This window comes from Panthera onca, chromosome D1 (genome assembly GCF_046562875.1).
Source record: "Panthera onca isolate mPanOnc1 chromosome D1, mPanOnc1 haplotype 2, whole genome shotgun sequence".
Classification (NCBI taxonomy): Eukaryota; Metazoa; Chordata; class Mammalia; order Carnivora; family Felidae; genus Panthera; species Panthera onca.
Window position 1 is genome coordinate 5101624 of NC_138348.1, and position 14468 is coordinate 5116091.

Consider the following 14468-nt stretch of genomic DNA (forward strand, 5'->3'; position numbering starts at 1 on the left):
TCTGCAAGGTAGTCCGTGGCCAGCATGGGGCTGGAGACCGGTGGCTTGGGGGAGGCTAGGACTTGGGTGAGCAGCACGGGGAGAGCCCTACCAGCCTGTGGAGAGAGGGACAGGGGAAAGTACACGGGAGCCTGTGGGGACCGCACCCACAGCTGCCTACTCAGTCACCCTCCCGCAGGAACGGGGCGACCAGAGTGGGAAGAGGAGGCGCCCAGCCCTGGTCTCCATGGCCCTTCCCCAGGGCCAGGCAGATGGCAGTCTCCCCGCGGGGGACCCCAGCCCCTCTGAGGGCACCCCAGGGCCCAGCCAGGCCCCTGCCAGCCCAGCAGCCAATAGGCGGCGGGCACTCCTCAAGGAACTGGAGGCCCGGGTGCAGGCAGCCTACGGGCAGGTAAAGGGGACAGGGGTGTGGGGCACCAGAGGGAGCAGGGGGATCCCACGCCGCAACCGGGACCCTATAGGACAGACCCAGGGCAGAGCTCAGGGAGGAGCCCCGGGATGTGCAGGTGGGAGGAAGGCTCAGCCGGTCAGTCAGCTGCCCAGGACAGAAGCTGGCGTCTCTCCCCACCTCTGCCCTCACCGAAGCCCACGTCCAGCCCCCAGCACCCAGAGCTGTCTCCCTTCCGCTCTTCACCTGAGTACAGGGTCGGGGGGCTGGTCCAGGCAGAGGTGCCGAGGGCGGGCAGGCTGGCCAGGGGCTCTAAGGTGAGAGCAAGGGCCCTGGCCCGGAGGGTCAGGAGCTTTCTGGACCGGGCCAAGACGGCCTCCTCTCAGGACAGGCGGTAGGGGCAGGGCCTGCCGAGTTCATACCACCATTCTGAGGGGAGAGGTGCCCCAGCCCGCCCTGGCACCCTGGGCACCTGGTTTCCTCCTCCCGTGTCCGGGCCCTGCCTCTGAAGACATTAAGTCTCTCCTAATTGGGGGAGATTAGGGGTAGGGGTTGGGGGAGAAAGTGCTGGAGAGGAGGTGCCCAGAAGACCCTCAGAGTGAGCGCAGGGAGGCTGTGCCTTCCAGGGGGCCTTGGCTCCTGAGTGGCCCCCCTCACCAGCAGGGATGCTCAGAGATAATCCTGGATTAGGACCCAAGCCCCCGGGCCCAGGGCTCCCCGCCTGCCCACCCGCTCCCAATCTTCCCCGCGAAACCCTAGGAAAATCCCCTGCAATGCTCCCAGGCTCTCACTGGGGACAGCTGGGGGCAGACAGGAGCCCACAGCATCCGCTGAGGCCCAGCCCTGGGCCGCCCCCAGGACTCCAGGCCTGGCATGGTTCAGGAGCCCATGGGAAACTGTGCCAAACGGCCTCGACATCGGGGGCCTAAGGTAGGACGGCTAAGGGGGAGAAGCCAAGGCCAGGAGGCTGGGCTGGAGCCTGGAAGGGTCAGGTGGGGTGGGCAGAGCCCTGTGTGAGGGCCGGGCTGGGGTTAGAGGTAGAGCAGGGCAGGCGGGTGGAGGGGGTGGTTCCCACCACCCTAGACCAATCAAGATTTCCCCGGGGGAAGGCCCCAGACTCCGGCCCCTTGCGGTCCTGGCTCCCACGGACCCCCGGGCCTTCCCGCCAAGCTCATTAGGCCCCCCGGGTGCCCAACCAGCTGCCCTGTGCCGGCCGCTCTTCCTGCTCTCTGCCAGTCAGAGACAGGAGGTACAGAGCTGGAGCTGAAGGTCCCATTCTGCCACCGGCTTTCTGAGCAACCTTGGTCCAGTCCCTTGCCTTTTCGGGGGCCTCGGTTTGCCCAGTTGAACGGTAAGGGGGTGGACCCTTCCGGCCTAGAGTATTGATGGGTGAAGGCCCCCAATCTCCTGTGCCCGGTTCCAAAGATGGGAGAGGCTGGTGAATGAGGGTGGAGGGGCCGCCGCCCCAGCTCACAGCTGGCTCTGCCGCAGGAGCACTGGCAGTGGCCCAGCTCCCCCCCAGGGCGCTCCCACCACAGCCCCGGCCCCGGCCCCGGCCCTGGCCCCGAGGAGCAGGGGGACCCTGGGCCGGGCACCCAGGGTTACTCGGTGCTCAGCAGCCTGGTGGGGCCCGCCTGCATCTTCCTGCGGCCCAGCATCGCGGCCACCCAGCTCGTATGTATGGCAAGCCCCTGCCTTTGCCTCCTCTCTGCCTCTCCTTGAGTGGGGTCTTTGGAGCAAAGGCACACAGATCCAGGGGGTGGGACAGAGAAGAGTGGAGAAAACATCAAGGGGATCAAACAGCGGGGAGACCCAAGGAGACCCACCAGGAAAGAGAGAGGAGAGGGAACAGAGAACCTAAGAGACAGCCACCCAGGGGGTGGGCAGGGAGGTGGCAGGGCCTCTGAGAGAGAGAACAAGAGAGACACACGGAGGTCCCCAGGGCCGTGTCTGAGTCTCTGCCCGACCCCAGATCCACCTCTGGCAAATGGAGCTCTGTGACCTCTGCAAGGGGAGGGGCAGGAGGTGGGCAGAGGTCTGGGCAGGGGGCAGGGAAGGGGCGGCCCAAGATGCCCAGGCCAGCGGGAACCGGTGGCAGCCACCAGCCCTGAGCAGTGTCAGATGACCCAGGCCCTGCCCGTGCATGTTGGGGGTGCTGACTGGGGAGCCCCAAAGAACAAGAGGAAGGGGCGCAGGTGTCAGGGTGGTCCAGGGGATTCTTAACTTCTCTGTGCGCCACCCCCCCTCCAGGACCGGGAGCTGCGGCCAGAGGAGATCGAAGGTAAAGCGTTTTGGAAAAGACTAGTCTCCAGAGGGGTGGACAAAGGGTGGAGCGCACAGGGTGGGGACACTGGGTGGGGCCTCGGTGGTCTCCACCAGGAAGGAACTAGGGGCAAGAAAAGGGCTGCAGGAGATCACAGAGAGATGGGGACGAGACCGAACGGGGAGGAGTTGACAGAGCCCCCAGCTGTCAGTCCCCAGGTCTCATTCGCCAGGTGGGTCTCACTTCCCTTTTATGTTTGTTCATTGAGCAAACGCCTCCTGGGTGCCTACTGCGTGCCTGGCCCTGTGCTGGGCACAGGGAGTGTGGCAAACTAGACAGATACAGCCCATGTCCTCGGGGGGGGGGGGGGGGGGGTTGCAGATGTCAATGAGTCAACAAGTACAAACGATGCTAAGCGCTGGCAAAGAAATGAACAAATGGGCTGGAGGGGACTGAATTTAGACGGAAGACTTTCTTGGGCAGGTGACCCGAAGACCAGAAGAGGGAAGAGTGTTCCAGAATGTGAGCTCCATGAGCTCCATGAGGTTAGGGATTGTTTCCTTTCTTTTCCTTCCTTCCTTTCCTTCCTTCCTTCCTTCCTTCCTTCCTCCTTCCTTCCTTCCTTCCTTCCTTCCTTCCTTCCTTCCTTCTTTCCTTCCTTCTTCCTTCCTTCCTTTCTCCTTCCTTCCTTCCTTCCTTCTTTCCTTCCTTCTTCCTTCCTTCCTTTCTCCTTCCTTCCTTCCTTCCTTCCTTCCTTCCTTCCTTCCTCTTCCTTCCTTCCTTCCTTCCTTCCTCCTTCCTTCCTTCCTTCCTCCTTCCTTCCTTCCTTCCTTCCTTCCTTCCTTCCTTCCTTCTTTCCTTCCTCCTTCCTTCCTTCCTTCCTTCCTTTCTCCTTCCTTCCTTCCTTCTTTCTTCCTTCCTTCCTTCCTTCCTTCCTTTCTTCTTCCTTCCTTCCTTCCTTCCTTCCTTCCTTCCTTCCTTCTTCCTTCCTTCCTTCCTCCTTCCTTCCTTCCTTCCTCCTTTCCTTCCTTCCTTCCTCCTTTCCTTCCTTCCTTCCTCCTTCCTTCCTTCCTTCCTTCCTCCTTTCCTTCCTTCCTTCCTGCCTTATCCCCACTACCTAGAGCAGAGCTTGGCACATAGCAGATGCTCCTTAAATATTTGTTGAAAGAACGAATTAAAGAACTAGCACATGCAAAGGCCCTGAGACAGCAAAGAGAAACTGATGTTTACAAGGAGGAAATGATTCGACCAAAGGACGAAGGAAGGGTGTGCTGGTCCAGGCTGGGGTCCGGGGGGACGAGTGGGAAGGACTGACCCCGCCCTGCCCGGCAGAGCTGCAGATCGCCTTCCAGGAGTTTGACCGAGACCGTGACGGCTACATCGGCTACCGGGAGCTGGGCGCCTGCATGCGGACCCTGGGCTACATGCCCACAGAGATGGAACTCATCGAGATTTCACAGCAAATCAGTATGTGCCTCAGACCTGCCCCAAGCCCAGTTCTCCGGGGGCCATGGCCATGGCTTGAGCAGCTGGGCGGCCCAGGGAAGAGAGATGCCTCCACAGGTTGGCCCCCAGAGCCGGGGACCCTGGTCATTCTCAAGGCGCTTACTCTGCCTCTGAAGAATCTCCCCATCCCCTACAAGGTGGCGGGGGGGGGGGGGGGGCAAGGACCGTTATCCCCACTTGTTAGATGAGGAAACCGAGCAGATGATCCAGCCTATGGGGCCCCGCGAGAGGGAAGGACCCATTTAATGGGGCAGGGGAGAGGGACACGGGCCAGGAGAGGAGGGCAGGGGAGGGCCGGGGCCGGGCACGGGTCTCTGGTTGCCTGGGGTCCCTGACGGGTACGGCCCCCAGGTGGCGGGAAGGTGGACTTCGAGCACTTCGTTGAGCTGATGGGCCCCAAGCTGCTGGCAGAGACTGCAGACATGATCGGCGTTAGGGAGCTTCGAGATGCCTTTCGGGAGGTGCGGCCCCTGGGGCTGGAGGGAGGGCAGGGGCTTCGGGTCTGCCGTGACGGAGGGCTGAGTGAATGCGCGGTTTGGCCGGGGACTCAACGCCTCGACCCACGCTGCCACAGTTCGACACCAACGGGGATGGCCGCATCAGCTTGGGTGAGCTGCGGGCAGCCCTCAAGGCCCTGCTGGGGGAGCGCCTCAGCCAGCGGGAGGTGGACGAGGTCCTCCACGACATTGACCTCAACGGGGACGGCCTGGTGGACTTTGAAGGTACCGCCCACTGCCCTCCGCGCTTAGCGCCAGCACAACCCCCGGAGGTTTTTAAGAGCTCAAGGAAATGACCAAAGGGGCATCGGCGCCGTGCGCTAGGGACTCTGTGCCCTCTCCCCGGGAGCAGGACAAGACAGTCAGTTCTTAGGGAGGCGGGAGTGAAGCCAGGCGAGTTGACCAGAACCTCGTTCTTCCTCTAGGCCGCGTTGCCCGAGGGGGAAAGCAAGGGTTAAATAATGACAGGAAGCCAAGGAAAATCAGTATGTAGAAATTCTCCCAGAGTTGTTCCTGAGCTTCCTAGCAGCCAAAGCAAAGAGGAAAACAGGTTCAGTTACGAGGTTTGGGGGTCTTGTCGTTGCTGCTGTTTCTCTGTTTCGTTTCGTTTTGTTTTGTCCATAAAGCAAAGCCCCTCTTCTTCGCCTGGGGGCCCATTCCCCAGATCCAGAAGACTCCCTTGTAGGCTATGCCCTGGGCCATGCTTCCTCCCACCTCAAGGCCAATATATTGGTCTCACCCCTACTGGGGTCCAGACTGCAGACCCGCAACCTTGGCTTTGTCCCGGCAGAGTTTGTGCGAATGATGTCTCGCTGAGTCTGCACCGAAGCTGGAGGCAGGAGACGGGACTTGGGACCACAGCCACTGCCTGCCAGCGTGTGCCCGGAAACCCTCTGCTTCCAGCTGACCCTCCCCTACCCCCCCCCCCGACCGCCTCCCTACCCTGCCTGTGGGCAACACCCTGTCCCGCCCTCACCCTCACTCCCGCTTCCCCACCAAGCCCCACTGCCCATCCCTGTCTCTGTGAGAGTAAAGTGTCTTGGAGCCTGAGGGGATGGCTTCTGCTTCTCATTTGTTTACCCTGGAGGACCCAGTGTTTGGCCCCCCAAAAGTTATAAGATCCCTCGACCGTGAACTCCAGGTGGGCAGGGGCCCTTTCTGGATTCTGGGCCCTTCCCAGAGCCAGTATCAGGAAACGTCCCTAGATGAATAAATGCCACCTGCTTCTCCCAGAGCCGGGATGTGCACTGGCCCCTCATCCCGCAAAAGGGCTCCCGTCAGGGCCGGGGTTACAACAAAGGGTAGCGCAAGGGAGTGAGGGCTTTTCCCAGGCCAACCTCACGTACTCTGGGAGGGAGAAAGAGCTGGAAGGTCAGCTGGGAGGAGTGAGTGACAGACGGGCCCCTTCGGATACACATCAGCTTTGGGGTTCCCGCCTCAAACGCCCGAGCACGGCAGGGGCCAGGTCGGCGTCCACTCAGAGGCTCTGCTGCCTAAGCCCGCTTCCTCGCCCTCTCTCTCTTGCATTCCTGACTTCACCTCAGCGTCTGCTTCCGGGGGGACCCAAATGACATGTCCCCTCGCCCCAGCGCTGCCGTGGTCCTTAGAGCCCCATTCTGCAAACGGAGGAAACCAAGACACTGAGTCTAAGCAGCCTTGCTAGAGGTCACACGGCCCCACCGCCGTCTCTCCCCGCCCAGTCCATGCAGCACGTGCTGCCAGATTATTCTTTCTAAAGCGTTACTTGCGTTTTGCCACACTTCTGTTCAGGAACTGGCCGTGACACCACCCCCCCCGCCCCCATCGCCCCCAGATTAATCCAGCCGCTTCTTCAGGCACCAGAAGGCTCTGGGAGGATGAGGGCTGGCATAGAATCACACACAGTTAGGAGGAAGCCGAGGTGGGACTTACAGCCAGGCCCCGGGACTCTAAAATCACAGCCCCGACAAGCTGGTGCCTCGAGTCACCGTGGAGCTGGGCCCTGGCCTCCGCTAGCTGCAGCAAAGGCTTGCCTCGCAGAGCACTGCCTGACCCACGGCTGTTCCCACCTGCCGGGAGGGAGCCTTGACCTTTTGGTCGAGAAGGGGAGGGAGCTTACAGCGCCCCCGCCTGGTCGTCACCATCGCTGCTGCCGACAAGATGGCTTTGGGACAGAGAGGGCAGGGGGCCACCCGCGCCCTGCCCAGCCCAGAGCCTGGACGCCGAGGTGCCGGGGCTGGCTGCAGCGGTCTCAGCACCACTCGCCCGGCAGATCCCAATTAATCCCTAATTCTCAATTAGGGGATCTCTCCTGCCAGTCTGGCAGGCCTGGGGATGAGAAGGAGCTGCCCCAGCCCCAGAGCTTCCCTGGGGGCTCGGCACCCCCCCCCTCCCCGCCACCATCCCTCCTCCCTGCCACCACCCTCCACCTGCTGGCACAAAAGGCATCGTCCGTCCCCTCTGCAGGGGCTGGGGGTGGTGACGGACGTGTGTCAGGGGACGACCGGAATCCTGCTGAGGGTCTGCTGCCCGCCGCCCGCCGCCCGCCGCCCGCTCCTGGCCTGGGCTCCTGGCCTGGCAGGCTCTGTGGTTGGGGCGGAGGGAGGGGGAGGGGATGGCGATGGGATGGTGTTAATTGGCCGCCCAAAGTGCCCACAGCTCCTCCAAATCTCCTATATGCCTTCCTACCCCCGAAAAGCTGCTGGCCCAGAAAGTCCCAACAGAGTAACCGCTGGAGCAGGGCCCAGGGCCGGGAAGAAACCATGAGCGGACAGAGACTGTCCTGAGCCAAGAGCCCCTTCTCCACTTAGTGGGGGCACCTGCCCCCCAACCCCGTAGGCTGTGGCCAGCAGGAGCAGGCCGGAGCGATGAGATCTTCTGGGTTTCCAAAAGAAACTGTAAACTCAGACTTACATTGAGTCCATTTTATTGATTTTTTTTTTTTTTTAAGAGAGAGTGAGTGGGAGAAAGGGGCAAAGGGAGAGGGACAGAGAATCCCAAGCAGGCTTCACACTCAGCATGGAACCAGACTCAGGGCTCCATCCCACGACCCGGGGATCAGGACCTGAGCCGAAATCAAGAGTCAGACGCTCAACCGACTGAGCCACCCAGGCACCCCAATTAAGTCCACTTTAAATAGTTTGCTGACTATAGAATTCAATGAGGTGTATAAACCTTACATGTACAGCTCAATGAATTTTTACATGTGTGTGCACTCAGGGAACCATCACCCACATCAAGATATTACATCCACTTATTTTATTTAGAACATTTCTAGGCTTACAGAAGTACCTTGAAGATACTACAGGGAGTTCCTGTATACAATCCACCACAGCCAGCTTGGGCAAGGTTCTCCAGAGAACAGAACCAATAGAAGACATGTGTGTGTGTGTGTGTGTGTGTGTGTGTGTGTGTGTGTGTGTAGCTATTTATTGTAAGGAATTGGCTCAGGTGATTATAGGTGCTGAGCAGTCCCAAGGTTGACAGTCAGCAAGGTGGAGAGCCAGGGGAACTGGTGTTTCAGTTCCAGTCTGAGCCTGAAGGACTGAGGACCAGCAAAGTTTCGAAGACAGATGTCCTGCCTCGACCCTCAAGCAGGCCAAGTTCCCTCTTACTCAGCCTCGGTGCTCCATTTGGGTCTTCAACTGATCGGATAAGGCCCACCCACCCATCATGGGAAGGGCCATCTGCTTTACTCAGTCCTCCAATTCAGTGGATGTTAATTGCATCCAGAAACACCCTCGCAGTCACACCCAAAGTCACATTTAGCCAAACATCTGGCCATTTGCGACCCAGGCACGTTGGCACTTAAAATTAACCATCATGCTCTATTAATATCTTATGTTAGAATGGTCCATTTGTTGCAATTAATAAACACTGACACGTAATTATTAACTAAAGTCTATATTCTATGCAGATTTCGTAATTTTCCCCCTGACTATCCTTTTGCTGTCCAGAATGCCACCCTGGACACCACATTACATTAGGCATCATGCCTCCTCAAACTCCTCTTGGTTGTGATAGTTTCTCAGCCTTCCCTTATGTTGTTTCATTTTTCTGATCTTTACAGTTTTAAGGAACACTGGTCAGGTATCTTATAGAAAGTCCCTAAGTTGGGATTTGTCTGATGTTCCCCTCATGATTAGTCCGGGGTTTTTGTAGGAGGAAGACCACAGAGGTAAAGTGCCCTTCTCATCCCATCATATCAAGGGTACACAGTATCAACATGACTTCACTGTTGATGTTGACCTTGATCACCTGGCTTGAGGTAGTGTTTGTCAGGTTTCTATACTACAAAATTACTTTTTCTTTCTCCCATTATGTACCACACTTTCTGGAAGAAAGTTACTCTGCAAAGCCCACACTTAAGGGGTGAGGGGTTACAGTCCACCTCATTAAGGACAGAGTCTCTACATAAATTACTTGGACTTCTTCTATATAGATTTGTCTCTTCTTTCCCTTTATTTATTCAACCATTAGACATAGAGATAGATGAGACAGAGATAGAAATAGAGATAGAAATACATGTCAGTAAGGGCTCATAGATATTTATTTTATACAAATTATAATCCAATATTTTTTAAAATTTTGTTGCTCATATTCCTCCAGTTTGGGCCACTGGGAGCCCTTTCAGTTAGCTCCTGTGTCCCTTTGACATACCCCCATCATGGTGGCATTGAGGGTTTGGGGATTTGGGGGTGTGGTGGGTTTGGGTTTGTTTGTTTGTTTGTTTGTTTGTTCGTTCATTCGTTTGTTTTTCACCATTTTCTTACTTTCTAGCAGTATAAGATGCTCCAGGATCATCTTGTCTATTTTCTGCCCCAGTCTTAGAATTAGCCATTTTCTCCAAGGAACGCTGGTTCACTTTATTGGAGAATGCTATTAGAAACCAAGATCTGGGGGGGCGCCTGGATGGCTCAGTCAGTTAAGCATCCAACTTTAGCTCAGGTCATGATCTCGTGGTTTATGAGTTTGACCCCTGCATCAGGCTCTGTGCTGACAGCTCAGCCTGGAGCCTGCCTCGGATTCTGTGTCTCCCTCTCTCTCTGTCCCTCCACCCCCCTCTGCTTAAAAATAAATAACCATTAAAAAAAACTTAAAAAAAAAAAAAAGAAGCCAAGATCTGGGTGCTATATTGCTTATAGGCTCTCTCAGTTGATAGAGAAGATATGCATGTACACTAATCTGTGTATATACAATTTTTAAATATTTCTGTATGTAATCTACTGTATCTATATTGAGCTAAACACGAGTTCATATTAATGTCTCCAATTTCCGACCCATTATTACATGGATCATGCTAGCCTCCTCCCCTTGCTTACAAGTAACTTCTCGTCCAAAAAATAAGAAATCATCCATGTTCATTTACTTACTTTTTAATTCCCGTGTATGTGCACAGTGGTTTTAAAATTGTCAACCCACATCCCCACAGGAAATCACTTCAACTAGAGACAGTGCTCCTTCATTGTCACAGATCCACTCATTTCCAGATTAGCACCTTAGTCACCCGCCCCTTCAGTGAGGCCATCTCGTACATTTGTAAAACAGCTAGACTCTTTTGTCACATTCTTCATTCCATCCTGGGATCCCCTGACCTCCTAAATGATTTTTTAAATTTTGCATAAAGCTTACTCTTTACGACAGATGCTTAATATCTTGTATCCACCATTACGGTATCATATAGAATAGCTTCAATGCCTTAAAAAAAAAAAAATCCCCAGGGTGACTGGGTGGCTCAGTTAGTTGAGCATCCCACTGTTGATCTCAGCTCTGGTCTTGATCTCAGGGCCATGAGTTCAAGCCCAGCATGGGGCTCCAAACTGGGTTTGAAGGCTACTTAAAAAAAAAAAAAGTCCAGGGTGCCTGGGTGGCTCAGTGGGTTGGGCGTCCGACTTCGGCCCAGGTCATGATCTCACGGTTTGTGGGTTCGAACCCTGCATCGGGCTCTGTGCTGACAGCTCAGAGCCTGGAGCTTACTTTGAATTCTGTGTCTTCCTCCCTCTCTGCCCCTCCCCCCCTCCCTCTCTGCCCCTCCCCCGCTTGTGTTCTGTCTCTCTCTCAAAAATAAACACTAAAAAATAAATTTTTAATGTGAAAGAACATTACAAAAAATACATAAACTTTTAAACAATTATTTAAAACATCCCTTGTTCAGCTACTTAATTCTACCCCTCATCACCCCTGGCAACCAGTCATTTGTTTACCTTATGTAGAAGTTTCCTTTTTTCCAGAACGCCCTACAATTGGAATCATACAGTACATGGTTTTTTCAGACTGGCTTCTTTCACTTAGCAATATGCCGCTCTGCGTCTTTTCATGGCTAGAAAAATGATTTCCTTTTATTGCTGAATAATAGTTCATTATATGGATATATCACAGTTAATTTGCTCATTCGCCAATTGAATGCCACTTCCTCTGGGAAGAGTTCTGTGATGTCACCAAGCAGGCTCCTTCCTCCAAATTCCAATGCATCCTGTACCAGACTTCCCATTGTCTTAATATACTGTGTGCCTTCGCTTCCCTGTCCGTCTCTCCTTGAGACTAAGAGTTCCTTGAGGGCAGAAGCCATGGCCAGTTCATTTCCATATCATCAGTGTCCAGCACAAGGCCTGGGAGGAAGGATAGAGTCAGAAAAATGTCTGTTGAATGAATGAATGAATGAATGAATGAATGAATGAACGAACGAACGAACGAACGTCCTGCAGAGGAGGAAAATCTACAGACCTGGGGCATGAGGGGTATGCGAGGCCAGAAAAGTTTTGAGGAAGAGTAGCGTGGGAGAAAGGGTTAGTGTTTGGAGGAGAGTCTAAGATATAGGAGGAATATATAATATATATATAAGATATATATATAATATATAAGATATATAATATAATATAATATAATATAATATAATATAATATATAAGATATATATATATATATATGATATATGAGGAATGAGATTTCAGGGGAGGGGTCTGGGTAGAGAAATGGATGGAAAAGAGGAGAATGAATATTCATTTGTCCACACGACAGCCCTATAAGATAGTTATTATTAGCGTCCGCCTCTTAAAAGACGGGGAAACCCAAGCATGCCGAGGGGAGTAACTTGCCCAGGAGGACATCGCCTGTGGGGGTAGTGTGAGATTCGAACCATCAGCTTATTTAACTCCAGTCGATGCTCTCATCACCAGTTTGGGACAGGGCCCGACCTGCAGTGAGCAGTCAACGGAGGTGAGCTGTTCCTGCTATTGTCAGTATGAGGCACCGGCTTGGGGTCTGGGGGGCCAGGTTGAGGGGTCTCTGAGGTTGCCCTCGGACCTGAGACCCAGCCTGGACCTGAGCACTAGGCAAATGAGAAGCACAGGCGCGGTGGTAGCGTTGGTGAAGGACCCGTTGCCATAGGAACAAACGGAGGCTTTAGGAGGAGGGCGCATGCGCGGACCGGGGAAAGGGTGTTGAACCGGTGAAAGGTGACGTAAAAGCGCACGGGGTGAGACGCAGGGCTCCGAACGTCAAAGCCCTGCGTCCTCCGGCACCCAGAGCGGTAGAAAGGCGCGTTCGGTGGTGGCGGCGACAGCAATAACAGCCCCAGCTGGACCGTGACCAGGCGGAGCGCAGCCGACGTGCAAAACAGCGCGAGTGAAGCGTTAGGGCGGCGCCCGCACACGGGAAGACCCCTCCGCGTGAACCGCGGCGGACCGGACCAGGGTCCCGGCTTCCGAGGCCCCGCCTCTCGGGCCTTGGGACTAATCGGATTGAGAGCGCGCCGGCCTGGACCGCGAACTCGCCAATTGCGTAGGGCGTCAGCCACCGCCCAATCCGGAGCAGACAGGTGCGAGCCCCGAAAGGCGGAGGCCAATCAGCAGCGGTTGCGGCCTGTTGGGGCCGGTCTCGGCCAATGAGGAGGCTCGAGTGACATCTTCGCGCGCCAATAGGGAGTGAGAGAGCGTTCGTGCCCGCCTACCCTTCCGGCCTGAGCTCTATTTACCAGGGGCGTGCGGCCGGTTTACCAATCAGAGCGCGGCTGAGCGGCCAAGCAGCCAACCCCGGAGGAGCGGCCGGCCGGCGTCCGCCGCACCCAGGAGTTGGGGATGTCCTACAAACCCATCGCCCCCGCCCCCAGCAGTACCCCCGGCTCCAGCACCCCTGGGCCCGGCACCCCGGTCCCTACAGGTGAGGATCCAGCTCTACCCCTGCTCACCTGCCCGGGTGGTCGGGAAGACGGCCTGAGTTCTGCAACACTGGGCCTGCCGCCTACCCTCGCTGAGCCTCAGTTTGCTGGCCTGTGAAGTGGGCGTGGTCACGTAAGGGCTAGGTGGTGGAGTGCAGGGGGAGGGGTTTGTCCCTGAAGTTGAGCTCCTGAAGTGAAGCATCCGTTTGGAGGGAATCGGGCGAATCCGGTCGGGGGCTTGGAACGCTGGGAGGAGGCGTCCTGGCCCCGCGCTGACCTCTTACTCGCGCATGTTGCAGCCGGAAGTGTCCCATCGCCATCGGGCTCGGTGCCGGGAGCCGCTGCCCCTTTCAGACCCCTGTTTAACGACTTCGGACCGCCCTCCATGGGTTATGTGCAGGTGAGTGGGGCTGAGGGACTGCGTCTGGATGGGGACTGGGGGTCCCCTCGGGGCCTGAGTTCATCGCCCTGTCCTCTTTTGACACAGGCAATGAAGCCACCGGGGGCCCAGGGCTCCCAGAGCACCTACACGGACCTGCTGTCGGTCATAGAGGAGATGGGCAAAGAGATCCGGCCAACCTATGCTGGTAGCAAGAGCGCCATGGAGCGTCTGAAGAGAGGTAAGTGAGGCCTTCACCCGCCCTGGTCAAGAGACTAACACCGGACAGTCCTTCATGAGGAAGGGAAGGACATCTGAAGGCCACCTGAGCCAAGCCTAGACAAGGGCCAGGATCACCATCCAGAGAGGTGTTTTGAATTGAATTGAAATTGAGTCCGTTTTCGGGGAAGGACCAGAGCATTTGTATTTCAACAAGGCAGATTTGAGCGTTAGCCACGTCTCTAATCGTATTAGTCCCCTCGTTAGATTATAGTCCTTGTCCTTTTTACTGAAAGGAAAGGGGGTAGAGAGGGAGGGGTCTTCCTCTGGGGGGGGGGGGGGACTGTGGAGAGTCGCTCTATGTCACTTGCGCATCCCCACCTCAGGCATCATCCATGCCCGGGCCCTAGTCAGAGAGTGCCTGGCAGAGACAGAGCGGAACGCCCGCACGTAACAGGACGCAACTCCGCCTCCGAATCTGGACCTTTCCCGGCCACTGCAGAGCACCTGCTTCTCCCTGGCCTTCACCCCGAGTTGCACTTCCCAGCCTGGGCTTCCTGTCCTGTGTCCCGTGGTGGGTGCCCTCCAGGAACCAGGGGGCCGCTCTCACTCCAGTCGACAGCACTAACTGGGACTCTTTCAAGAGTTAGCAGCGAGGTCACTGTGAGTCCCACCCATGACCTGCCAACAGTGTTGATCCAACTGGAGCGTTCTCCTTTCTGTGGCCCCCACCACTCAGCACTTACCCAGGACTTTTCACCACTTTTCCCAGACTCCTCCCCTAGCAGGGCCTCCGAAGGCCTGTCACCTCCCTGCCTCGTCTCCTGGGCCATAGCGACTCTTTTTTCAGTGTCTTTTGCTAAATATGCCCTTTTTGTATAAATAAAAGATAATTTGGAGTTGTTCTCTCATCTCTTAGTCTTTCTGAGTCTGGTACTTCTGCTAAGCCAGGCAGAAATTGGGAAAGAGGAGACTTACAGAGGGGAAAGGGTCGGTGCAGTGGTGGGAGAGAGAGGGCAGCCGAGCCCGGCCTGGCCTTGCCCTTGCTGTCCGTTGATTTGGGTTGGGACCTTGCCCTTCTCC

General features: G+C 56.0%; 2 protein-coding genes and 1 long non-coding RNA gene across 6 annotated transcripts; 2 read left to right on the forward strand and 1 right to left on the reverse strand.

Moving 5' to 3' along the window:
• The first annotated feature begins 226 nt into the window (after positions 1-226).
• CABP2 (calcium binding protein 2) lies at positions 227-5555 on the forward strand. 3 transcript variants are annotated; one of them, XM_078433738.2, is made up of 7 exons: positions 1179-1318; positions 1880-2062; positions 2639-2669; positions 3984-4118; positions 4509-4618; positions 4732-4879; positions 5445-5555. In XM_078433738.2, exons 1-7 carry the CDS (start codon positions 1262-1264, stop codon positions 5468-5470), a joined length of 690 nt encoding a protein of 229 aa, XP_078289864.2. In that variant the 5' UTR covers positions 1179-1261; the 3' UTR covers positions 5471-5555. The 3 variants fall into 3 exon arrangements, with proteins under 3 accessions (XP_078289862.1, XP_078289864.2, XP_078289863.1); XM_078433736.2 differs by lacking the exons at positions 1179-1318; positions 1880-2062 and adding an exon at positions 227-391; XM_078433737.2 differs by lacking the exon at positions 1880-2062.
• LOC144612998 (uncharacterized) lies at positions 5087-12902 on the reverse strand. Its single transcript, XR_013550284.2, has 4 exons — positions 12818-12902; positions 10837-11241; positions 6001-6270; positions 5087-5483 (listed from the first exon to the last, which is right to left on the reverse strand). It is a non-coding gene; the product is annotated as an uncharacterized LOC144612998 (long non-coding RNA).
• On the forward strand, positions 12106-14296 carry CDK2AP2 (cyclin dependent kinase 2 associated protein 2). 2 transcript variants are annotated; one of them, XM_060607422.3, is made up of 4 exons: positions 12106-12789; positions 13087-13187; positions 13275-13407; positions 13772-14296. In XM_060607422.3, exons 1-4 carry the CDS (start codon positions 12708-12710, stop codon positions 13837-13839), a joined length of 384 nt encoding a protein of 127 aa, XP_060463405.1. In that variant the 5' UTR covers positions 12106-12707; the 3' UTR covers positions 13840-14296. The 2 variants fall into 2 exon arrangements, with proteins under 2 accessions (XP_060463405.1, XP_060463406.1); XM_060607423.3 differs by lacking the exon at positions 12106-12789 and adding an exon at positions 12804-12920.
• The last annotated feature ends 172 nt before the right edge of the window (positions 14297-14468 follow it).